Source organism: Mytilus galloprovincialis, chromosome 3, assembly GCF_965363235.1.
Source record: "Mytilus galloprovincialis chromosome 3, xbMytGall1.hap1.1, whole genome shotgun sequence".
Lineage (NCBI taxonomy): Eukaryota > Metazoa > Mollusca > Bivalvia > Mytilida > Mytilidae > Mytilus > Mytilus galloprovincialis.
In genome coordinates, this window is record NC_134840.1 from 17,285,796 (window position 1) to 17,313,114 (window position 27,319).

The 27,319-nt window shown below is 32.3% G+C and overlaps 1 protein-coding gene across 6 annotated transcripts in view; it reads right to left on the bottom strand.

Moving 5' to 3' along the window:
• LOC143067284 (fibronectin type-III domain-containing protein 3a-like) overlaps window positions 1–27,319 on the bottom strand; it is a 111,619-nt gene that overhangs the window by 41,619 nt on the left and 42,681 nt on the right. For 2 of the 6 annotated variants that reach the window (XM_076240414.1, XM_076240412.1), the window contains exon 3: window positions 5,509–5,684. In XM_076240414.1, the coding sequence (XP_076096529.1) occupies window positions 5,509–5,684 (176 nt within the window). Of the gene's footprint in view, window positions 1–5,508; window positions 5,685–6,201; window positions 6,286–23,653; window positions 25,029–27,319 lie in introns of those variants that run through there. The other 4 variants (XM_076240415.1, XM_076240416.1, XM_076240417.1 and 1 more) reach the window with 4 other exon arrangements.

A 27,319-nucleotide genomic window follows, 5' to 3' on the forward strand; every position in this document is an offset into this window, starting at 1 on the left:
TATGTGGCATCTTGTTATCTTCCTTTCAGTATGTTAAGTCTGTGGAAGAGTGTATGTGGCATCTTGTATCTTCCTTTCAGTATGTTAAGTCTGTGGAAGAGTGTATGTGGCATCTTGTTATCTTCCTTTCAGTATGTTAAGTCTGTGGAAGAGTGTATGTGGCATCTTGTATCTTCCTTTCAGTATGTTAAGTCCGTGGAAGAGTGTATGTGGCATCTTGTTATCTTCCTTTCAGTATGTTAAGTCCGTGGAAGAGTGTATGTGGCATCTTGTTATCTTCCTTTCAGTATGTTAAGTCTGTGGAAGAGTGTATGTGGCATCTTGTTTCTTCCTTTCAGTATGTTAAGTCTGTGGAAGAGTGTATGTGGCATCTTGTATCTTCCTTTCAGTATGTTAAGTCTGTGGAAGAGTGTATGTGGCATCTTGTTATCTTCCTTTCAGTATGTTAAGTCTGTGGAAGAGTGTATGTGGCATCTTGTATCTTCCTTTCAGTATGTTAAGTCTGTGGAAGAGTGTATGTGGCATCTTGTTATCTTCCTTTCAGTATGTTAAGTCTGTGGAAGAGTGTATGTGGCATCTTGTTATCTTCCTTTCAGTATGTTAAGTCTGTGGAAGAGTGTATGTGGCATCTTGTATCTTCCTTTCAGTATGTTAAGTCTGTGGAAGAGTGTATGTGGCATCTTGTATCTTCCTTTCAGTATGTTAAGTCTGTGGAAGAGTGTATGTGGCATCTTGTTATCTTCCTTTCAGTATGTTAAGTCTGTGGAAGAGTGTATGTGGCATCTTGTTATCTTCCTTTCAGTATGTTAAGTCTGTGGAAGAGTGTATGTGGCATCTTGTTATCTTCCTTTCAGTATGTTAAGTCTGTGGAAGAGTGTATGTGGCATCTTGTATCTTCCTTTCAGTATGTTAAGTCTGTGGAAGAGTGTATGTGGCATCTTGTTATCTTCCTTTCAGTATGTTAAGTCTGTGGAAGAGTGTATGTGGCATCTTGTATCTTCCTTTCAGTATGTTAAGTCTGTGGAAGAGTGTATGTGGCATCTTGTTATCTTCCTTTCAGTATGTTAAGTCTGTGGAAGAGTGTATGTGGCATCTTGTTATCTTCCTTTCAGTATGTTAAGTCTGTGGAAGAGTGTATGTGGCATCTTGTATCTTCCTTTCAGTATGTTAAGTCTGTGGAAGAGTGTATGTGGCATCTTGTTATCTTCCTTTCAGTATGTTAAGTCTGTGGAAGAGTGTATGTGGCATCTTGTATCTTCCTTTCAGTATGTTAAGTCTGTGGAAGAGTGTATGTGGCATCTTGTTATCTTCCTTTCAGTATGTTAAGTCTGTGGAAGAGTGTATGTGGCATCTTGTTATCTTCCTTTCAGTATGTTAAGTCTGTGGAAGAGTGTATGTGGCATCTTGTATCTTCCTTTCAGTATGTTAAGTCTGTGGAAGAGTGTATGTGGCATCTTGTTATCTTCCTTTCAGTATGTTAAGTCCGTGGAAGAGTGTATGTGGCATCTTGTTTCTTCCTTTCAGTATGTTAAGTCTGTGGAAGAGTGTATGTGGCATCTTGTATCTTCCTTTCAGTATGTTAAGTCTGTGGAAGAGTGTATGTGGCATCTTGTATCTTCCTTTCAGTATGTTAAGTCTGTGGAAGAGTGTATGTGGCATCTTGTATCTTCCTTTCAGTATGTTAAGTCCGTGGAAGAGTGTATGTGGCATCTTGTTATCTTCCTTTCAGTATGTTAAGTCTGTGGAAGAGTGTATGTGGCATCTTGTTTCTTCCTTTCAGTATGTTAAGTCCGTGGAAGAGTGTATGTGGCATCTTGTATCTTCCTTTCAGTATGTTAAGTCTGTGGAAGAGTGTATGTGGCATCTTGTATCTTCCTTTCAGTATGTTAAGTCTGTGGAAGAGTGTATGTGGCATCTTGTTATCTTCCTTTCAGTATGTTAAGTCTGTGGAAGAGTGTATGTGGCATCTTGTTATCTTCCTTTCAGTATGTTAAGTCTGTGGAAGAGTGTATGTGGCATCTTGTATCTTCCTTTCAGTATGTTAAGTCTGTGGAAGAGTGTATGTGGCATCTTGTTATCTTCCTTTCAGTATGTTAAGTCTGTGGAAGAGTGTATGTGGCATCTTGTATCTTCCTTTCAGTATGTTAAGTCCGTGGAAGAGTGTATGTGGCATCTTGTTATCTTCCTTTCAGTATGTTAAGTCCGTGGAAGAGTGTATGTGGCATCTTGTTATCTTCCTTTCAGTATGTTAAGTCCATGGAAGAGTGTATGTGGCATCTTGTTATCTTCCTTTCAGTATGTTAAGTCTGTGGAAGAGTGTATGTGGCATCTTGTTATCTTCCTTTCAGTATGTTAAGTCCGTGGAAGAGTGTATGTGGCATCTTGTTATCTTCCTTTCAGTATGTTAAGTCCGTGGAAGAGTGTATGTGGCATCTTGTTATCTTCCTTTCAGTATGTTAAGTCTGTGGAAGAGTGTATGTGGCATCTTGTTATCTTCCTTTCAGTATGTTAAGTCTGTGGAAGAGTGTATGTGGCATCTTGTATCTTCCTTTCAGTATGTTAAGTCTGTGGAAGAGTGTATGTGGCATCTTGTATCTTCCTTTCAGTATGTTAAGTCTGTGGAAGAGTGTATGTGGCATCTTGTTATCTTCCTTTCAGTATGTTAAGTCTGTGGAAGAGTGTATGTGGCATCTTGTATCTTCCTTTCAGTATGTTAAGTCTGTGGAAGAGTGTATGTGGCATCTTGTATCTTCCTTTCAGTATGTTAAGTCTGTGGAAGAGTGTATGTGGCATCTTGTTATCTTCCTTTCAGTATGTTAAGTCCGTGGAAGAGTGTATGTGGCATCTTGTTATCTTCCTTTCAGTATGTTAAGTCCGTGGAAGAGTGTATGTGGCATCTTGTATCTTCCTTTCAGTATGTTAAGTCTGTGGAAGAGTGTATGTGGCATCTTGTTATCTTCCTTTCAGTATGTTAAGTCCGTGGAAGAGTGTATGTGGCATCTTGTTATCTTCCTTTCAGTATGTTAAGTCTGTGGAAGAGTGTATGTGGCATCTTGTTATCTTCCTTTCAGTATGTTAAGTCTGTGGAAGAGTGTATGTGGCATCTTGTTATCTTCCTTTCAGTATGTTAAGTCTGTGGAAGAGTGTATGTGGCATCTTGTATCAGTTTAAGTTGTAAGTTATGAACAGAAGAAAATTATGTAAATAAATTCAATAAATGAAGATGAGGACATTTGGAGGTGAACATACAGTTATCTGATAACATTAATCCCCAAAAATACTGTAAGCAGTTCAGTTATCTAACTAAAAGACTTTAATTATAATCTTTATCAATAAGTCTACTATAATAAGATAAAACAAAGGGATTTTAGAGACAAAGATAAGACAGAAAAGAAAAATTGACTATCTGAAAACTAAAATCATGTTTATCATATAGTTCTTTGATCTAATAAATATAAACAATGGCCTATTTATATGCTTATCACAAGTTATCATTCATTTTTAGATCATTCTGACAAAAGAATAGATTAAATTTTTATTTTTAATTTATAGTGAGATCATCCTGACAAAAGAACAGATTAAATTTTTATTTTTAATTTATTGTTTACTAAATAAAGAATGTAAACTTGAATTTAAGAACACAGCAAACATCAATTTTTGAAGATGCATGTTGATGATTTACTACAATTGATCGGTGCATTAGGAGAGTTATTGAACTTACCACAAATTCAAGTCATTATTTTCTTACTTTGTGCATTTTATTATTATGCTTTGAAAAAAAGACAGTTTCTGTTTTCAATGCAGCATTGTATGCCTGTGTTCTCAGAGGCTAAAGTGATTTGAACATATATTTTTACTTATATTTAAATTAACAGAATGAGGGGTTAAAAACATGTATATCAATAACTCCGGACTTTTTTTCATTCAGTGGTTGTCATTGATTTCTTTTTGCCACATTTTTGTTTTGTTTAATAAAAGATTTAAGCATTAATCATGCCAATTTGTTTTCTCTTTTGATTTGTTTTACAGTTTTGTCCTTCTGGGTGTTTATATAACTTACTTATACAGTATAGAGTTTTTCATCATTCAAAGCAGACTGTAGTGACCTATTTAGTTGTTTACATCCTACCCCATTGATTGATATCTGATGGACATAAGAGCGCATTGACAATAATACCACATCTTCTAATTTATTATTGTAGCTAAAAAACTAAAGTTGAACCTCAAAATTACACAAAAGTTTAAATTTTCATAATACAGACTGCACTACCGTCTGCAGTATATTTTGAACACAAATAAATATCTTTTCTTAAATAGCCTTGAAGTGAAGTGGAAATTCCAGACAAATCTATAAGCCTGACTGAGATTTCACCAAGATTTAGAAGATTACATAAATATTGGAACATTCTTTTTTCTTTGAAAACCAAATTACATAACCAGACATCTATGCAAGTGGTTAACATGGTAATGGCTGCCACATGGTGTTTACAAACAGAATCTTCCTGGTGAGCAGCATTCAATTCATGTCTCAACAAATTGCCTACTTAAAGTACAATGCGTTTTTGGTCTGAAATCTGAGAAATCTTAGCAGTGTTCTAGGATTGCCATTTCCAGTAATATGAGAATTTCTTAATTTAGGCATGATACAGTACAATGTTGAGACACTATTTTTCCTTTGGCAATCAAAAATTGATTTTAGATAAAAGTATATTTCAACATGATCCCACAAGGAATGTGAATGGACACAGGGTTAATCATGAGACAAGAAATAAAAGTTAAATCAACCGTCAGGTATGAAAGTTTTTTTTGGTCAAACCTTTACATTGGAAAGTTGAAGACAACGAAAAATTGTAAAGCACACTAAGGGTTACGAAGGTTGCTGTGGGTTGATATGGACTGCGATTCAACTTTGAAAAATTTGGGAAGATGTAGGATTTTTATGGCACTCTTAGTTCATCTTAACAGGAGAGAGAATACAATCTAAGATAGAATGAAACCACCTCAACTCAGTTATGTGTTACTCTTTTGCACTTGAAATTTTTTTTATTTATTTTTTCAATAGTCAGGATTTAACATCACCCTTACAGCACCACCTGACTAAGGTGTTACAGGGTTTTACAAATATAGAACAACAAAAGACTATTGTTTTATTGACTCACTTGAAATGGGACAAATAATTTTAATAAATTCCAAGCAATTACAACAGACAAACATTCAATACATTTATAATACAAAGAAAACTACATCATATCCAAAATCTTCCTTTTTCCTGTATCTAATTTTAGAGCATTGTGAGATGGTCTAGGTGGTACATTCATTAAAAGACAAAATATATACAATACATATTAAATATACCTCTTTTCTGCCATAACAAACAAATACATGTATACCAAGAGACATAGCCTCATTCTCAACCAGGCACATGCATGTTCAATAAAGCTAGGCATTCAATCCCAGCATTCCAAGGTCAGCTGAGGGTGGGAAGGGAGAAAAACAATAAATACATACATAATATCCTACCGTCATTGGTTGATTGGGCATGCCTGGTGGATTTGGTGATAAGATGACATGGGTTAGGATCCCATGTTCGTCAACGATCTGTTGAACCATGTGACCTGGTGGCACCTGCATGGGCATGGGTAATGGAGGCCCGTTATTAGATACCATTCTTACTGTAGCAGGACCTGTAATAAAAAAAAATATATATAATTCATCTCAAATTTAGACCAACAATGTTAGATCTAATGAATGTTTTATTCTCAGCCGGATTCAAACCCTTGCTTCTGTGACATTGCAGGAACAATGCCTGCGCCATGTCCAGTGTCTTGGACCACTTTACCACCTAAATTACATAAAATTAAGCTTTCAGTGGTCGTTAACACTCAAACATGCATTACTTACAGCTTGCATTATACTCGTCACATTTCATTTGTCAATATGATTAGGTATATAATGAAATAATTATTACATCAAGTGCCGAAGTGGCTACTGTTGCAAACTAAACATTTACCTACAAAAAAATGTTTCAAAACTGTGACCAGCACATACAATAAACCTTTTTAATGTAGAGGATCATTAAAAACTACTGGGAATGAAAAAAAAAATATAACAAATTATAAAATACAAATGTATTATGACAAATACAATGTTGTTCAATCAGTCAAAATTATAAAAAAAAGAAAAATGTTGTATCTTACTTACAATGAAAAAAAATATATTTGAACAATAAAACAATAGATCTTCAATAAATGAATGAGTATTTATCCATCCTAAGAGTGTCCTTACTTACTGAACAAACAAAAAATATGTAACTTATGTATTAACCTGGGGGGACTAAATAGTCAAGACACAAATAGTCATGTAACAACTATTTTATATGGAGACATACAAATCGATTTCTGACTAGTTGACATTAACATTTGTCTATTAAGGATACTATAATCAGTTATATAATTCACTTATCATATTTCATAAATACTTAATCTACATTTATCGTATAATTTAAATATAATTTAATTTCTAGATGGATGAATAATCTGTAGATAGTTTAAATTCCTCTTGGGGGATCTCAAAACAGATTTTTTTTACACAACTTGATGCCAATATAGTTTCCATAAATTATGTACGGGTCCAAGTTTTTTTTATGACAAAGTTTTGAACACTATTATCTGATTGCACTATACAGAAATTCAAGTATTTTATAGATGTGTCTCATCTCATGATCCCATCTGGGCCTTCAGATCAAGTGACTTTTATAGATATATTCAGGATAATATATACATAATAAATTGCCAGAAACTATATTATTATGATCATTTTCATGTAATCATGATGCAGCATTTTATTTATCCTATCCTGATTTTCTATAACAACTTTTAATAGTAGTTTGTCATACTGTAGTTACACTATTATACTTATTGGGTACCTATTTTATACTTATTGGGTACCTATTTTATACTTATTGGGTACCTATTACCTATACTTATTGGGTACCTATTTTATACTTATTGGCTACCTATTTTATACTTATTGGCTACCTATTTTATACTTATTGAGTACCTATTTTATACTTATTGAGTTCCTATTTTATACTTATTGAGTACCTATTTTATACTTATTGAGTACCTATTTTATACTTATTGGGTTCCTATTTTATACTTATTGAGTACCTATTTTATACTTATTGAGTACCTATTTTATACTTATTGGCTACCTATTTTATACTTATTGAGTACCTATTTTATACTTATTGGGTACCTATTTTATACTTATTTGGTACCTATTACCTATACTTATTGGCTACCTATTTTATACTTATTGAGTACCTATTTTATACTTTTTGGGTACCTATTTTATACTTATTGGGTACCTATTTTATACTTATTGGGTACCTATTACCTATACTTATTGGCTACCTATTTTATACTTATTGGGTACCTATTTTATACTTATTGGGTACCTATATATAGAATAAAGGACTTTTTGTTTGTTGATACTGACTTTATCACAGAAAAATATCAGGCTCGCTTTTCTGGCTCACCTGATATTTTACTGTGATAAAGTCAGTATCAAAAACAAAAAGTCCTTTATTCTGTTTATCGGTAATTTAAAAAAAAAAAAAAAATCACTACAATAATAGAGAAAATAAAAAAGGAACTTCTTTTTTGTGTTGAATCGCGGCGAATCACACTTGACGTCACAGGCTGCATTACGTCATTTGAAATTTTGTCACAGTGCAGTAAACATGGCGTTCTCTTGCACAAAGAAGTAAAAAGGAATTATTGAATGCGTTTCATTAATATTCTGCTTTGGACATGACACTATCAATGGCAAATATAATGGTAGCATACCGGTAAGTCAAATTTCTTTATTTTTCACAAAGCATCAGCATAGTGATAGTCAGAAATAAGAATGATACGATATGAATCTGCAGAGTTTTCATCGATCATCATTTTGAGTTCAACGACAAGTTATAATTATATTTCTACTTAGTTTAGTGGATAAAATTACATTTATTTTGTCATTATTCGCTCAGTGTTCATCATGAAAACGATCACATTGATTTCAAATAATTTTAAGAAAGCACTGTGAGGAGACATTTATACATCTGCAACAAGCTCATTTCCTGTTGACTTCATAATTATTTCAAACATTTTAATAGACGTCACTAAACTTTTAGCTTATAATTTTTGCTAAAGTCATGTTCATTTATTTTCAACACGGACCAGAAATATGAAACTTGGAGTTAAAAGGCCCTGCGGATACCTTTAATATTTCAGAAGCGAATTTAGGGGTAGGCAACCCGGGTCACAGTCACCCCTTATACAGGCTACAATTCTGGTCAAAGAAGACTTTTATAGTTTGGTGCCCCCAGTTATCCCCCTTTTTAAAATTTATCCATAGATCCGCATATAAATATCACGGTTCACTTTTTTGTTCTTTGTTCTATGAATATCAGTCATATTGACAATGAAACCACATCTTTTAAAATTGTATATGATGGTCTCACAAAAATGTCGAAATTGAGTTAATTTCATTTTTTCTTTCTTTCTAGCTTCTCTCATGTGATAGCAGTACCTTTTTGGTTACTATTTATGTGTTGCGTTTAAATATGAATTGTAACACTTTATAGTGACTGAACAGGTAAAACAAATACATGTCAAGAAACAGAAAAAGAAAACTACTTGGAACAGCACAAGGCTATGTATTGGTATTGGTATTGTATGAATAAAAACTCAGGATGGATGATGAATGTTAGTTGTACTTCATGTAACACATTTTTTTAAAAAGTCTATCGGGTTGTTCACATTTTCACAACAATCGTTCAAAAACGCTAAATGGACTTTGTGAAAGTTTCAAACAATGTCAAGTGTTTCATTCGCCAAAAATCTCATGCGTTTCTGCGAACAAAAATCATGCGCAATTTGGGGATTAAAAGGGGAAAGTAGATCATTACCCGTTGCATTCGCGCATGTCATTTGCGTACTAACCCAATAATTTTTATATCACGACCAGTCCACTGATACTGACATTATCAGCGAGTACACATCAAAGGAAAAATGTACAAATTACCGATAAATTATACTTATTGGGTACCTATTTTATACTTATTGGGTTCCTATTTTATACTTAATGGGTACCTGTTTTATACTTATTGAGTACCTATTTTATACTTATTGGGTACCTATTTTATACTTATTGGGTACCTATTTTATATTTATTGGGTACCTTAGTATTTTCGATGATTTGATGGGTAAACTGCAATGAACCATTAGGTTAATTGTTCAACAAAGTATACATCTCTCTTAGAATTGTATGCAAACTTTGAAAAGACCATACCTGGGTCTCTTTTCACAAAAAATTATTGTGACAATAATTGATGTAGAGTTTTTATAGTGAAGTTATGCAATCTTTGTTTTGCTCATTGTTGAAGGCTGTACAATGACCTATAAATGTTAACTTCTATGTCATTTGGTCAGTCTTACAGAGAGTTTTCTTATTGGCAATCATACCATATTTCCTTATTTTTCATGCTGAATTGTTCATTTTTTGAACGAATTTTGTGAAATCAGTTCCTGGAACTGTATAACAACAAATATTTACATATTGAGAAAATATGTTTATAGTATTCCCACAGAAAACAATTGATTATACTACCTAATTGCTGGAACAGCAGACTTATAACATTGTCAAATGACATTACCCTAATGATCAATAAGTCACTCATTTCATAACTGACTATTTTATAATCAGTCATTGTATTTCTAAGTTAATCAGGGGTAAAAGGAGGTCAGACGTCTCGCCAAGGTGATTGGCAAATTCTCCATCTTTCATTTAACATATATCAGACCTTTGATTCAGATTGAGTTGAAAATTGAGAAAAATTTGGCCCTTACCATTCCAGAGGACACTGAGGCAACACTTTGTAAATGTAGTATTCCGAAACAATTGTTCTTTCTACTGATAATTACATCTAATATACACAAATTAGTTCTCTAAGAAGTTTTTATTTTTTAACCAAACATGAAGACTTACAAATCAGAAAATGAGATGCTGAGAAGACAATATTTGTATTGGTTTTGGCTATCATTTGAAGACATGTTGCATGGAAAGATATTGTAAAATAGATGAAAGGAAAGCCCATTCTCTCCTGTGCATCTATTTCTTTTGATCTTCTCTTGCACCAGTATAAGAAGATTTATCTTAATGCACTCCATCTTCATCTTCACCTCTCTAAAAGTGCGTATTTGTTAATTACAAGGTTAAGCTGTTGACTCTTTGTAAAAAGGCAATCTAGACTAATTACTTTCAGTAATTGAATACTATAACAATTCTGGCATCAGATTTCATGTTAATGACCTGTCAGTAATTAAAAAATCCAACTTTCCTTTAGATTAAACTACCCACATAAATTGTTCCTCATGGTGGAATAATATGATGAATAATACTTCTACAGAATTTTTATATGGTGTCAGTTTTGGAAATCTTGTAAACTGTATAAATAAAATTAATTACTGTTTAAGAGTATAAAAAAAACCAGGTGCTCCGCAGGGCGCAGCTTTATACGACTGCAGAGGTCGAACCCTGAACAGTTGGGGCAAGTATGGACAAAAAATTCAAGCGTGATACAGCTCTGAATTTGGATTGTGATCAAATTTTTGACATTACATGGGTTTTTTTTACACAAAACAAATGTCAAGATTTTACAAATCAATTAAAGATTTCTTCTTCAAACTTTTTAAATCTAAAATTAAATAGTTGACACAGCATAGGTTTCTGACACAGAATGAATGTGGTCTAATGAACTTTTTTTCTTTTGCCTTTGAGCAATTCACTATGCTGTTGAATATTAATCCTCTCAAAAAAATGTTTGAAGAAATTTTCTTTTTATTTATGAAATCTGAAATGAGAAAAATTTAAATCCCCCCCCCCTTTTTTCACATCCCTGTTTCCCTTTTTCCAAAACTGATATCAATTCAAATTTCTAATGGAGTTTGCAACAATAACTACTCTTTTAAATACATCATAAAATATTAAAATGTAAAATAAAGTGCTTGTTATCACTGAATGGTAAAGATTGGTTGGTAGTAAAAGTGAATATACATTGTTTATTGTATAAAACAATAAAAAAAACTTCATCCGCAACATTTTATATTGGCAAATTTCCAATGAAGTTATTTACATAAAGTTATTGGCAAATAAAAATAGAAAATGACATCATAGTCATGTCTGGCAAATGTCCAACATACATTATCTAAGAACATTTTAGATAAGATAAGGAAAAAAAGCTTCATCAGCAACATTTTATATTGGCAAATTTCCAATGTAGTTATTTACATAAAGTTATTGGCAAATAAAAATAGAAAATGACATCATAGTCATGTCTGGCAAATTTCTAACATATATTATCAACTACTATTCTATACAAAGAAAGATAACTCCAATTGAAAATTAATTGCTATTGCACAATATTGTGCAATTAGATATTTCTTGCTATTGTGCAATACTGTGCAATTGAAAATTTCTTGCTATTGCACAATACTTGATATGGAATCCTGATTTGGACCAACTTGAAAACTGGGCCCATAATCAAAAATCAAAGTACATATTTAGATAAAGCATATCAAATAAGCCCAAGAATTTAATTTTTGTTAAAATCAAACTTAGTTTAATTTTGGACCCTTTGGACCTTAATGTAGACCAATTTGAAAACTGGACCAAAAATTAAGAATCTACATACACAGTTAGATTTGGCATATCAAAGAACCCATTTATTCAATTTTTGATGAAATCAAACAAAGTTTAATTTTGGACCCCCATTTGGACCAACTTGAAAACTAGGCCAATAATTAAAAATCTAAGTACATTTTTAAATACAGCATATCAAAGAACCCCAAGGATTCAATTTTTGTTAAAATCAAACTAAGTTTAATTTTGGACCCTGTGGACCTTAATGTAGACCAATTTGAAAAAGGGACCAAAAATTAAGAATCTACATACATAGTTAGATTCGGCATATCAAAGAACCCCAATTATTCAATTTTGATGAAATCAAACAAAGTTTAATTTTGGACCCTTTGGGCCCCTTATTCTGTTGGGACCAAAACTCCCAAAATCAATACCAACCTTCCTTTTATGGTCATAAATCTTGTGTTTAAATTTCATAGATTTCTATTTACTTATACTAACGTTATGGTGCGAAAACCAAGAAAAATGCTTATTTGGGTCCCTTTTTGGCCCCTAATTCCTAAACTGTTGGGACCTAAACTCCCAAAATCAATACCAACCTTCCTTTTGTAGTCATTAACATTGTGTTTAAATTTCATTGATTTCTATTTACTTAAACTAAAGTTATTGTGCGAAAACCAAGAATAATGCTTATTTGGGCCCTTTTTTGGCCCCTAATTCCTAAACTGTTGAAACCAAAACTCCCAAAATCAATCCCAACCGTTCTTTTGTGGTCATAAACCTTGTGTCAAAATTTCATAGATTTCTATTAACTTAAACTAAAGTTATAGTGCGAAAACCAAGAAAATGCTTATTTGGGCCCTTTTTGGCCCCTAATTCCTAAAATGCTGGGACCAAAACTCCCAAAATCAATACCAACCTTCCTTTTGTGGTCATAAACCTTGTGTTAAAATTTCATAGATTTCCATTCACTTTTACTAAAGTTAGAGTGCGAAAACTAAAAGTATTCGGACAACGACGACGACGACGACGACGACGACGACGACGACGACGACGCCGACGCCAACGTGATAGCAATATACGACGAAAAAATTTTCAAATTTTGCGGTCGTATAAAAATCATTGTAAAGTTTGTTATATCAATATTTCAAAATTAAGTGTGCTGTGATTTTATGATATCTTCTGTAACAATTATTTAATACTTTCAATTTATATATGGTATTAAATTTTATAATGCTTTTAAAATTGCATCCCATGATTCATTATTTTTAATTTGAAATAGTCATGGAGTGGAGCTGTCAATTGTATTTCTAAGTCACGAAGTTAAACTTTTTAAAGAACAATCAAATTGTTTCATTCATCAATGGCATGACTTCAAGCTTTTCAATGACCATGAACAGGAAACAAATGTTGTCGATGTGATGGTTATTTGAAGTGGAGGAAGACACTTATAGAAGAAAAATTGTGATCAACAAATATTCTAATGTGACCTAATAAATTATGTAGAAATCAAAAAGTTTCTACATCCCACAGTCAGAAAAATAATGTTAATGTAAGCATGTTGCAGAATTCCCATAACCGATAAAACAGAAACTTGTCTTACTTCAATAATAATATCAGGTTGATTTTTTCTTTGACAAGATTGCCATATGTTTAATATTAAAGTTCATGACTAATGGAACCTAGACCTTCATTATATAATAGATCCATCAAAGTTGGAGCCAATATTGGAAGAAGTTAAAGACACTAAGCCTCATTCTATAAAATAAATCATATATGTCCATCAGTACAAAATAAAATGGCAAAGAAAAACAATGAGTTACATAATCTACTGCACCATTTCTAATGTCATGACTTATTATTCTGCTGAGTCATACTTCTCTCCCAGACTAACTTCATCATGGTTTAGATAAGTGACATTACAATTTCTAGATATGACAGAAAAAAATCAAAGAAGTGAACAATTACATTGGTTCTTGATAAATCAATTATGACCAATGTCTAGTCAGTATGTATGTTGGTCTACAGACTCAGTGATTAGCTGTCTCACACACATATCAAGATATTGCAGCCTTCAATTAGAGCTGCACTGCAAATAACAAATACTAAAACACCTGCTGATCCGCAGAATCAGTTGCCAAAAATCTTTTTTCAAACCGGAAAAACATATATTATTATAAAATTCTTCTTGTCAACGGTTCCTTATTTCTAGAAGCAAATATTTTTTGAATTTATGTTAAACAAATAAGATTGAATGAATCTATTTCCCATGATGTTGCAAATAAACAGAGAAATGGAATTGATTTTGCAATAAATCTTAATCATAAAATGCAGTCAGCTGCCTCCCAGAAGCGCTCAGATGTCTACAATCTTGATAATTCCTATATCTTTAACATAAAATCCAGCACATAGAGGATTCAAGGTTTTGGCTAATAACCACAGTAACTGTCAGTTTCACCAACACACCCATTTGACTTACTGCTTTTTAAAGTCAATGCCCTTTTTCGAAATTTCCTATAGTTTCAAGACATTTATTTCATGTAACTTGAAATAACATTGCCTAGTAGTATAACATGAATAATGAATACCTTGCAAAAGATGCTATCCTTAGACATACAAATGGCAGCATTGGTGCTTTAACAATGAGCAAATTTTTTAAAATATCTAAATCAGTAAAAATAAAGCACATACAAGCATACAGGAAAAGACACGAAGTTACTAAGTTACCTTTTTTAATACCTGTATACAATTTTAGCATTGTGTAAATATAAGTACTGTTCATATGCCTTCAACATCTCTGTGTATAAATATGCATTTATTTAATAAATAAATCAACTAATTCCAAAATTTGATGTTTGGCTGTAAAGAATAGCTGTTTAATATCTGTAGAGATTTGGGTTTTGCAAACATTGCAAAAATTTCACTTTGCAAAATGGTGACAAGTGATTGATCAGACACATTAACTTACAAGTATTTGTTGATAAAAACTGGCACTGTAAATTATTCATAGACATATAGATATATTTGCTGTATATTCACAAGAATTTGGTTTGTGTGTCACTGACATTTCATGTTATTTATAAATCACCAGCTGTTACTACTTATCATTTCTGTTGCTAAAATATTTTGGAAATTTTGCATGTTATTATTTCCATGCTGTGTATATGTGCATACAGATGTCTGTTTACATTCTTTATTGCATGACAAATCTGAAAAATATTTTTAAAAGATTTTTGTCTCCTAAATAAGACTGTACATTTTGCAGAGAACAGGGAATTATGAATGTTATATGTATCTAATTAAATGTCTGGGGGTTGGACCCCCTTTTTATGGACAGCTCTGAGTCAAACGTGTTACATCAATGTTTTATTAACATGCAACTTTCTACTTTAATGGGTCTTTAACTTCAAAAGGTTTCATCACAATAAAACCTTTCTTTAAATTTACAATAAAAAAAAAGAATTCTATACCCAAAGCATAATACTCCTTAATCTGGTGTGGTTGTCTAAATGCATACTATCTTAATAATATGATCATAATTGATCAACTATAACTGCTTCAAAGTTTATCTTACCGAACTGTGCATGACCCCCAACAGATTTTTTGTTACTTGGACTATATAACTTGACACATGTGACATCATGATCATGCTTTCTGTAAATGTCTGAAATACCAGTCATATTTCACCATTCTTATCACATCAAAATTCCAGTATTTTTTTCAGCATTGGTATATTTTGAAGTCATATTACCAGTTTAACCTCATAGTACTAGTTTAACGTCATAACACAAGCATTGTCATGTTGTGACACCATAAAACCAATATCACAGTTTTGAGCATTGTCATGTTGTGACTCCAGTTTACTAATAATGTTTTCAGCATTGGTATATTCTGACAACATAATACCAGTATAGTTTTCTGCAGTGTTATGTTGTAACACAAAAAATACAAGTACAAAATATAGTTATCTACATTGTTATGTTGTGACACCATAATTCCAGTACTGTTTTCAGCATTGGTATGTTGTGTGGGCTATGTTTCAGCATTGGTATGTTGTGTGGGCTATGTTTTCAGCATTGGTATCCTGTGTGGGCTATGTTTTCAGCTTTGGTATCTTGTGTGGGCTATGTTTTCAGCATTGGTATGTTGTGTGGGCTATGTTAAAAGCATTGGTATCTTGTGTGGGCTATGTTTTCGGCATTGGTATGTTGAGTGGGCTATGCTTTCGGCATTGGTATGTTGTATGGACTATGTTTTCAGCATTGGTATGCTGTGTGGGCTATTTTTTTGGCATTGGTACCTTGTGCAGGCTATGTTTTCAGCATTGGTATGTTGTTTGGGCTATGTTTTCGGCATTGGTATCTTGTGGGGCTATGTTTTCGGCATTGGTATCTTGTGGGGGCCATGTTTTCAGCATTGGTATGTTGTAACACCATTTAGTATACCAGTATTGTCTCCAGCATTGTTGTACCACCACTATACCATTATATCTTTTTAAAACTAAAATATATGGTGTTTTCTGCATTGTATACACAATACTTTAAGACTCCAATGACATTAAAATTTCTTGCAATAGAAATAATAACAAATTACTCTGTCTTTATTAAAATTAATTTCCCTCCAAGTCTAAAAATCATTAATATTGCCTTTAATTTTACTGGGTCATATTTCTCTTGTTAAAATAATGCAACATGTTGAATGTAAATATTGATTTTTCCTCTTTATTATTTGAAGAACTATCGATTAAAAAAAGATGGTAAACTTGTTGTGGAAATAAACATAAAAATACAATCGATGTTCATTTGGACCTATTAGCACAGCATCAGAATTGACAATTACTGCCGAGTTTCTAGTGACAATTACTGCCGAGTTTCTAGTGACAATTCCTTTCATCCATTCTCCTAGTTCTAGTGTTTGATGGTTGTCAAATCAATGCTTGTTTTGACTGGGACTTCTGATGTTACACAATTGCTGATAAAGAATATCTTTCCAAAGCATAGAATATCTCACAAAACCCAAACAATTTCTGCACACTACTACTCTTTATGTATATAATTATTTTTTTTGTTCACAATAGTTTTCCTGAGTCTTATAATACACATTGTGTGATTCCTTAAAATGCTCTCTTTTCTAAGTTTTTTTTAATTCTTACAAAGTTTTAATTCTTTTCTTATTTTGTGACTGAGTAATATCTGACACAATTACAGGATGGAAAGAAAATGACTTGGAAGCACCTTGATCCAAAGTTGTCCAAGATTATGGCCCCAGCTTGTCTGGCAAAACAGCTGTTGGACATTGGACATCAGAGTAATCTCCAACTAGATCCAAAGATGGGAAAATGCAGACTTATAAAAAAACCTTGTGAATACACTATCAGCATTCAATACTAAAAATTCACAAATATAAACGCTGACAACATGTCTTTTATTACAGGACTTTGTTTTGTTAAAGAACAGCACTCAGCTAGATACAATCATACTAAATATCTTTTACTTCTCAGAGCTGAGATTGGCCACCTTTTGAATTCAAAATGAAAATGGGCGATGAGCACATGATTATATGCCTATATTTTTTTTTAAAGTTCAATTTTATCAGCAAGCCCATTTTCCTTTCCATGTAATTAACTAGCTCTGTTTAAATCAGATTGAATTAGCAGACCAGTATATCACTTCTTTGTTTAATGTAAGTTCACTGCACCCACTGTGGCCATTCACCTTTAACCTCCGACAACTTTAACCTGTATAATGATCTTAGAAAATGTTTTTTACTGCAAGTTACATTTGATGTTTAACACACTTTCTCTGTTGGATTATCCTTCAATTAAACTCAACAGGTACTTGTGAAACATATGTTCTTTTATTCTAATAAAATAAAATCTGAGCCATACATTTTTTAGGTCACAGACATAAAGTAAAGTACATATTCAATGTACAAAAATGTACTCTTTACAAACAGTCTCACTTTTGTAATGTATAATATTTCAAATATATTATTTCGAATTCTACATAATGAAGGAGATGGAAACAGCACATAATATGCATTGTGATATTTTTGACAAACTCACTATGAGTTAATCTTTGAAGAATTGTATAGCAGGTTTCTACTACTTAATCCTTTTGATCTGGTTGGCTAAAGTTAGACATTTATGGTATGACACTTAGCCTTGTCCTTAGTATACCCCCAAGAAAAACTACAAGATCCCATGTCATGTAAAAAAACGACTGCAAAAGACATTAGATTAATGAGCCCAGATTGTATTTACCTTTTACAAACATGTATAAAAAGAATGCAATATCTATAAAGAGAAGAAAAGATTAATGACCATGGATTGTATATATACCTTTTTAAACAACATGTCATCTGTTAAATATTCCTTTTAAAGAAAAACATTTACTTTGTCTGGAGGTCATCAATGTTTCCCATACAAAATTGTAATAAAACAATTTATACCGGTACTGATATCAGTTTACATGCTAAATAATGAGACATGTACACTGGATAAACCTTGTAAGCATACAGATGATGATTACTGTACTGTCAGCAGTGCCTTAGCAGTGTCAGGATGTACTGAGAAATAAACCTTGTAAGCAGACTGATGATGATGACTGTATTGTCAGCAGTGCCTTAGCAGTGCCAAGATGTACTGGTCAGAAATAAACTTTGTAAGCACACTGATGATGATGACTGTATTGTCAGCAGTGCCTTGGCAGTGCCAAGATGTACTGGTCAGAAATAAACCTTGTAAGCACACTGATGATGATGACTGTATTTTCAGCAGTGCCTTAGCAGTGCCAAGATGTACTGGTCAGAAATAAACCTTGTAAGCAGACTGATGATGATGACTGTATTGTCAGCAGTGCCTTAGCAGTGCCAAGATGTACTGGTCAGAAATAAACCTTGTAAGCACACTGATGATGATGACTGTATTGTCAGCAGTGCCTTAGCAGTGCCAAGATGTACTGGTCAGAAATAAACCTTGTAAGCACACTGATGATGATGACTGTATTTTCAGCAGTGCCTTAGCAGTGCCAAGATGTACTGGTCAGAAATAAACCTTGTAAGCACACTGATGATGATGACTGTATTTTCAGCAGTGCCTTAGCAGTGCCAAGATGTACTGGTCAGAAATAAACCTTGTAAGCACACTGATGATGATGACTGTATTTTCAGCAGTGCCTTAGCAGTGCCAAGATGTACTGGTCAGAAATAAACCTTGTCCACACACTGATGATGATGACTGTATTGTTAGTATTGCCAGGATGTACCGGTCAGAAATAAATACCACCCAACAAAAGATGTCTACTTTCTTTATACATTTCAACATCCTCCATGTATATCTATAATCAAAATATATTATCTATGTCTGTAGCACTGATAATTAGTACCTCTAGGTACTTGTTTCACATATAAAAACTAGATGCTCCGCATGGCGCAGCTTTATACGACCCCAGTGGTTGAACCCTGAACAGTTGGGGCAAATTTGGTCACAATATTCAAGCTTGATACTGTTTGAATTTGGATTGTGATCAAGTTTTTGACATAATATAGGTTTTTGTCACAAAATTAATGTGGTCAAAGATCTAACAAATCTATTGCACAATACTGTGCAATTGAAGATTTCTTCTTAAAACTTTTTCAAAATTTGAAATTTGAAAATTTTGAAAAAAAGGAATCCTTTAAAAAAATGGTAAACAAAAAATACCCCCCTCAATGTTTTGAAACCCCCCTTGGAGCAATAACCCTTAAACTCAATCCCATGCTTTCCTTTGTAAGTATTGAAACTTGTAGTACAATTTCAGAGAGATCCATACACTTAAACACAAGTTATTGTCATGATTGTTTGGAAACTAGAAACATGCTTCTTTTTGGCCCTTTTTTGGTCCCTAATTCCTACATATTTTGGGCAATTAACCCAAAAGTTAATCCCAGCATCCCCTTTGTTATATGGTCCATTGTGGTACAATTTTAGAGAGAACCATACAATACACACAAGTTATTGTCTGGAAACTAGAAAAATGCTTGTTTTGGCCCCTTTTTGGCATCATAATTCCAGTATTGGACATCATAATTTCAGTATTGTTTTTAGCATTGGTATATTTTGAAGTCATAGTACCAATTTAACATCATAACACCAACATTGTTATGTTGTGACACCATAAAACCAGTATCACAGTTTTAAGCATTGTCATGTTGTGACTCCAGTTTACTAATAATGTTTTCAGCATTGGTATATTCTGACAACATAATACCTGAGTATAGTTTTTCTGCTTTTTATGTACCAGTTATTTTCCTTTATGTACATGTTATTTCCCTTTATGTACAAGTTATTTCCTGTTATGTAAAAGTTATTTCCCTTTATGTACAGGTTATTTCCCTTTATGTACAAGTTATTTCCCTTTATGTAAAAGGTATTTCCTGTACAGATTATTTCCTTTTATGTACAGGTTGTTTCCCTTTATGTACAGGTTATTCCCTGTATGTAACTCCCTAAAGCCTCTTAGGAGTTCCTATATTATATAAATTACTCCTACTATGATCCTGATCATCTGGTCACTACTGTTAGCATACTCCAAGAAAGACTTATAAAAAGCCAATATGTTGTAAAATTTAATGAGCTGTAGTAGTGACTGGTATACAGGCCTATTATAATTATCATGTCACTAGTTATCAGGATGTATATAGATCATCATGTCTGTCTACAGAGCTTCCTTTTATTAAGGCCACACCATAGGTAATTTTTAAATTTGATTCCAATCCTTTTATTAAGGCCACACCATAGGTAATTCTTACATTTGATTCCAATCCTTTTATTAAGGCCACACTATAGGTAATTCTTAGATTTTTTCCAATCCTTTAATTAAGGCCACACAATAGGTAATTCTTAGATTTCATTCCAATCCTTTTATTAAGGCCACACCATAGGTAATTCTTAGATTTCAATCCAATCGTCTTTACATATTAAATATAAGTTTTTGTACTTGGGGTGATCAGTTAAAAAACTTTAGACATTTGCAGAAGAGAGCAGGTCAGAATGCAAATTATCAGTACAAATGTTACTGAGTTTGATATTTTAGTACTGATGTGAAATTTATTTATGAAAAAGGTGGGAAATTTAGTTGCATGCATTGCTGATCACAGAGTTAGTATATGAGTAAACTATGCCTTTGTTTATAAATCTGTCATTCTATAAGATAATTATTGCATTTGTTTTTTAAAGCTTTAAGTTTACAGTGAATGATAGTTGGTGTTGACAAGATTATAAGGTTATGAATGTGTGCTGTTTAACTCAGCTGTGATATCTCTTTTTCACAGGTACAAGGAGCTTTAGGGGCTCTTATGCTGACAGGTGATATATGTAAACCATTGACACCTTCCTAAAAGAGGTTTCCTTCAACACTTAAATTTCCATAATAGAACCTATAAAAAGTTGCATATAACCTAAAAAAAAAAGTTTCATACAGGGAATATTCTTATAATAGACTTCCAGTCATCCAGTGTAAGATTTTGAACTCTATGTCAATCATGCATTTGTCATACATGCAGTGGTCCCAAGAAATTACTATTCCTAACTCTTTCTATTTTTCCTGACTTTTGACAGACACAGCAGAACTCTTGGTCACAGACCCTTTATATAAAATTAGGAAGATGACTGGTATTATATTGATTGCCAATGAGACGACTCTCCAGAGACCAAGTGACACAAAAATTACCAACTGTAGGTCATTATACAACCTTCAATGATGAGTAAAACCCACACTACATAGTCAGCTATAAAAGCTCATTACTACCATCAAAACTCACATTGAAGAGTCTTGACCATATCAAATCTCACAAACAAACCTCAGATCTGAGAACATAAAAAATCCTCCTGATTACAACCCTGACCAAAGTAATACTCATGATTACTATAACCCCTGACCACAATGAAAACTGACAAGATCATATCAAGTTGATTTCGAAATGAAATTTGCTTTCTGATTCACCATCTGGTGAACTTATTATGTTATTTGTATTTAAAATGTATAATTGTTTGATTGTATGTATTCGACCCTTATGGGTGTAATTTTGCAATAAAGATATATATAATGAGACAACTATCCATCAGAGTTCAAGTGAGGTCACGGAGTCAGTAATTATAGGTACACTTATACTAAAATAATAAGTAGGTCAAACCAGACTAAAGTTCAAGTATTTCCTTTGATATTATAGACAATTTTGATGATTGACCATCACTCACTCTATCTACTTCAAGAGAAAAAATAAAATAAATTTAGTAATCTTTATTAACTTGACATGTTTAAAACATTTATCATGTATTATATGTTTCTTGTCACTTGTGTATATTATGTTTGCATTTTAACCCATTAGGGTTTCACTTTTTGCAATAAAGTTATATTATCAAAAAAAAATGTTAATTCAGCAAAAACTATTTAAGACAATTTTCAACGAAAAGCCTAAATGCACTGAGAATTTTAATAATTACATATGAGGAATTTCTTAATTTTTCTTCCTTAAAACACTGTTCTCAAAGTTTTAAGAGAGGGATTTTCTTGCACAAGACCTTAATAAAAAAAACTTTGTAACTGTCCAACTGCAACCTCCACAAAAGTCACTGTAATACTGCTGTCGATACTCAGAATCTTTCTATAGGGTTTAATTTTTGTATCTTGAAAGTTTACACCATCAATGTAAAACTGCAATCTTCTATTTCAAATAATTTTCAATACAGACAAGCAAAACCACACAATTTTATACTGAATCATACTTCCTATACTAATATTGCAAAACAAAAAATGGTGCCACATTTTTTGGTAGTTGGCCAATGTTACAGATTGAGCCTTTGAAGTTTTATCTGTTTTACAGTTAATTGATATAGGTAGGTATACAGACACACCTTTCGTTAACTAAGTCCAGATACACTTAACTCTTACATACAATTTTTGCATAATCTGGATGTTCTTGTATAAGCTTTTTATGACAAAGATGTTCAACTGTATTGAGGTGAAGCAGTACACTCAAACTTACAGATCTAGGAAATAACTGTCCTATTCAGTTCCTTCTATCAATAGATCTATACATCTATAGCAACCATGATTTTGTTCAGGTAAAAAGAATACATATATTTCCCTGTTAGTTGGTCATTTACAGAGCTTTTATACAAGAATATTAATTAGTCTGCAGAGAAATATCTCAGAATCTTACATTTGTCTTACGTAGGCAGGAGTTAAAAGGTGGTTATTAATTCTTGAATTTTTCTTTGTTAAATAGATTTCCTCAAGTGGATATATATTTATTTTTCAACCAGAAAATACAGAATTAAACAAAATATACATTAATTCTAAGCATTTAAGTATTTTTGGATGAGTAATAACATATAAATACCGAAAATGAGAGTACTTTATGCCTAATACCAAATGCATTGAACTGTTACCTAATAGATGCATTGAACTGTTACCTAATAGATGAACTAATAAACTGCAATAATGTAAAATATTATTAAGATTTGCTTCCTGCAGTTATCTTTTGAAAGTTTAAAAAAAATAATGAAAAATAACCTAAATTCAGGATAAAATTACTATCTTAACATTTTTAAAAATGACAAAACAATTTTCTAAAATATCTCAAATGCACTTTGCATCTTATAAAAGCCGTCGGTTATTTTATTTTTGACTTTTTTGTTTATTTTTTAAGGGTAAAGCCAATTACGTAATGAGTTGCTAATTCTGTTAAAACTTACCAGGGGAGATTCCCTAGTGTACTCAAATAGATCTGCATTATTATGTAATTGATTACTAAGAATTTTCATGCAAGCTTGCCAAAAGGAAATTATAATTTCCCAATTTACCCCAATGGGAAATATGCGAGGAATGTACACAACATTCAGAACTAATAGCATCTGTTCATTTGGAACTGTTTACAAACAAATAAATATATTAATAAACAAAAAGAAAAACCAGTTACCCACCTCCATAACCTGCATAAGTTTCTTCAATACAAATGCTGCACATCACTTTTGGAGCAAAGTAATTCACATCAGAACACTTCATTTAGAACTAAAGTCAATCTCGTCCTCAAAAAACAAACATATGACACTTTAGCCAACTTCCTTTAAAAATGGCACACCTTTGCCAAATTGTTGTGGTTTAATGTACAAGTATATCCTTAATGAAAAGTTTTATAAATGATTGTCACTGTAAATGTTCCACTTAATTCGCTATGAATGAAAATATAATGTTATTTACAATACTGCACTATTAAACGCAACCTAGATTTTTGACTCCTGGTAAAATTCCCTCGATCTGACAGATGTAATTTATTAGCCTATAAACATGAGAAAATTTGTCTTTCTCATGTAAGTTCATGTAGACATTCATGTCTTAGCCATCTCAGGCTTATTATCCTCATAAAATATTCAATTTTTCACAAGGTACTTGAACTAGAGGTGTGAAACTTCTATTCTGCCTCTCAACAGTGTTCCTTATGTCTGGAGTAATAATTTACTTCTAATTAACTTGAGAATATTTATACTTTGTTGTTTATAAACTGTCTACAAAACTCACTCTCTTATTTTTAACTAATTGTACTTCCTAAAGAACCACTGACTTCTTAATCAACAACACTGGATCCCTTCAAAACCAAGAGCTCACTTATAATAAATTCACAAATATTCTGCCAATAATTTGCCCTCTGTGTGTTTATCTGAATAGATATACAGATTGAGAATTATACTTATTTTGCTTGGAGTCAGATTACACACTTCTTTACTGCAGAGAACCTTGAAGTATATTAAGGTAATCCTATTACACAATATGACAAACCACTAGGCTAGATTTTTTTCTTCAACAAATTAACCACTCAATAAATGTTATTTTCTGAAAACCCCAAAAAAAAGTTCCTGTATTTATCACAATAAAATCCCAAGTTATATGTCCAAGATAATAATTGTATGTTAATTTATCACCACATTGTATAATTACACTTTGGTATATATTAATTATATATAGTTCCAAGGTACATCATGAAGCATAAGGTCAGCTGACCTTTTCCTGTCTGAATTATATGACTATTACCAAGTGGACAAAATGAGAACACAGTGATCAGATCACACACCATATAAATATATAATACCCATATAAATCACAGCTATCAAAATTGTTAAAGCAATATAAAAACAATATGTGTAGATATGTCACTCTAAAGTCCCATTAATCATCCAAAAACTCCACTAAAAATGTCACTGACAGTTTTGATTAAGAACTTGTCCTCCTGCCCTAAAACTTGAGGGTTACACCTGGTCAGTTGTCTAATCACCTTACATAACACTCTATGATCTTTTAATATCTGATAATGATGGCTATTATTATAAAACTTAAAACTTATTTCACATCCACTAGACCTTAAAACCACAGATGGAGAGAAATCTGGTCAAGAATTAAATATCTTACATTCCATGTCAGTCAACTGTGAACAGAGTGTGAACATCGTGATACCATACAGTTATAAATAAACTTAAAGACTATCTAAATGATAATTATAACCCAATTTGTCCCTGATATATTTTATTATTAACTTATGTATGTAGTCTGCTTAATCAACCATTTTCTCAGCCAAAAGAGGTCATTTTCATTTCTTTCTGCAGTCGCTGCCTTAATTTACATATTGCTTACATAAAAATCAAAACATGTTTACCAACATTGATATAATCTTTGACCTCAGGTTATGTTTACATATTTATCAATTTATCAAGTAAATATATAATAGCTTTCATCTAGTAAATATGCTCCTCATTATAAAACATTAATCTTAGTCAGGATTTATCCTAAAGCCTTGAAGTCATCAAAAATCTGAAATCAAAATAGCAATTATTTATGAACATTTGTGGAATTATGAAACTCATAAGTCTATAAAACAAAACACAGAAACACAACACATTTATGTGCATGAATTTCATTAAATTAAATTATTTGTAGATCTTTGTCTCTTTATAAAACTCTAAACAGGCAAGAAATTACTGTCAAAATCCATCCCTTATATTTGTGTTCAGTTCTCAGGTTTCTAAGTAAATTATTACAGATTTAAGAAATGTTTTCATAGAATTGCATTCTCAGCCATATTTTCTGGTTTTAGTCTAGGTTTCCATATTTTCATTTAAGTTATTAATGTTTGAACACAATATAAATGTGAACAAAATGATGAGGTGACAAATACTCTCTATTCCACACATTATGCTGAAACCATTATCTAGAGGCTAGACATTTTATCACTTTACTGATACTTTAATTTCCTGTAAAAGGACTATAAAACATATAAATTATATTTTTATAGCCAAGATCAGAAGTTTACTGCTTCTACATTAATATTAAAATGTCTGAATTATGAGCCAACTAAAGTTCTCTAGGTACAAGCCAGGAGGAATTATCTCCCTTACTATGTATGCTTGTATCTTGAATCAATACCTTAGTCATAGTCACTAATATGAATTATTTACTTTATATTTCCCTTCTGTAATATGAATAATCATGACCCAGGCTTATAGAATTTTCAAATATGTCTTGTGACCACAATGCATTTCCGTTACATAATCCAGTTAAGGCAGTTTAGACAAGCATTAAAATGACATTGACCTTTCATGCCTTATCCGGATTTACCAACTTAATACAACAATTAAGATTTGTTGAAAGTACGCCAGAAGTATTCCATTGACATACATATTTTCATTCATAAGATGATTTACCAACATATATTTAGTTTTAAATACAAGATCTAGAGGCTCCTACTTCTGCTATAAGTTAATATAAAAGACTAAAGATTCACCAATTGCCTGTCCTTCAGCTTATTAGAAATTAAAGATCCTTTATGAGCACTCTTACATACCCCATGCCCCAACATTGCAACTTGACAAACAAAATAACCCCAGATTTTTAAGTTTTAGAGACTTAAAACTCCAACAAAGTCAACTGATAAAAATTCTTGTGAACATGCAGATCTGCATAATGTGGCCTTATTATCTACAAAGTGCAATGAAACTATGTTGTGGTTTCAGAGAAGTTGCGATGAAAAGCTGTTGCAGCAGTATATTAAGGCCTTAAAATATTATATTTGAATGGGCTTAACTTCAAGAAAAAAATGAATAATAATTTCCTGTTGATATCTACATAATATGTTCTTATTATCTACAAAGTTTCCTGAAAATCTGTGTGGATTCACAGAGTTGCAATGAAATCTGTTGCACTATCACAAGGCCAAATTTAGAGTTCAAAGAGGCATAACTCTTAGAAAAAATCTCTTGGTAGGGTATGAAAAAGAACAGGATTGTCAGTTTTCATGAGGTAACATGGGTTGCTGGTTCTCTCAAAGAATTACAAACAATGACCAGAGACTCATAAGTGCCTGAATCTCTCACTACTCAAAATGTCTTTTAGAGTATTTGGGATAAAAGGCAAGAACTTTGAAAAAAGTAAAATATCATTATTTGTTCACATCAGCTATAACTCAAATAAGGAATAATCCAACAATTTCTCACATTTTGGCAGTTTTGCAGCTCTTGTTTTCCTGATCTCTTTTGCTATTAACCTTTCTTCCTATTTACAGTTGTCAAGACATTAAAAGGTCTTATGCTTTTATTTTTTTT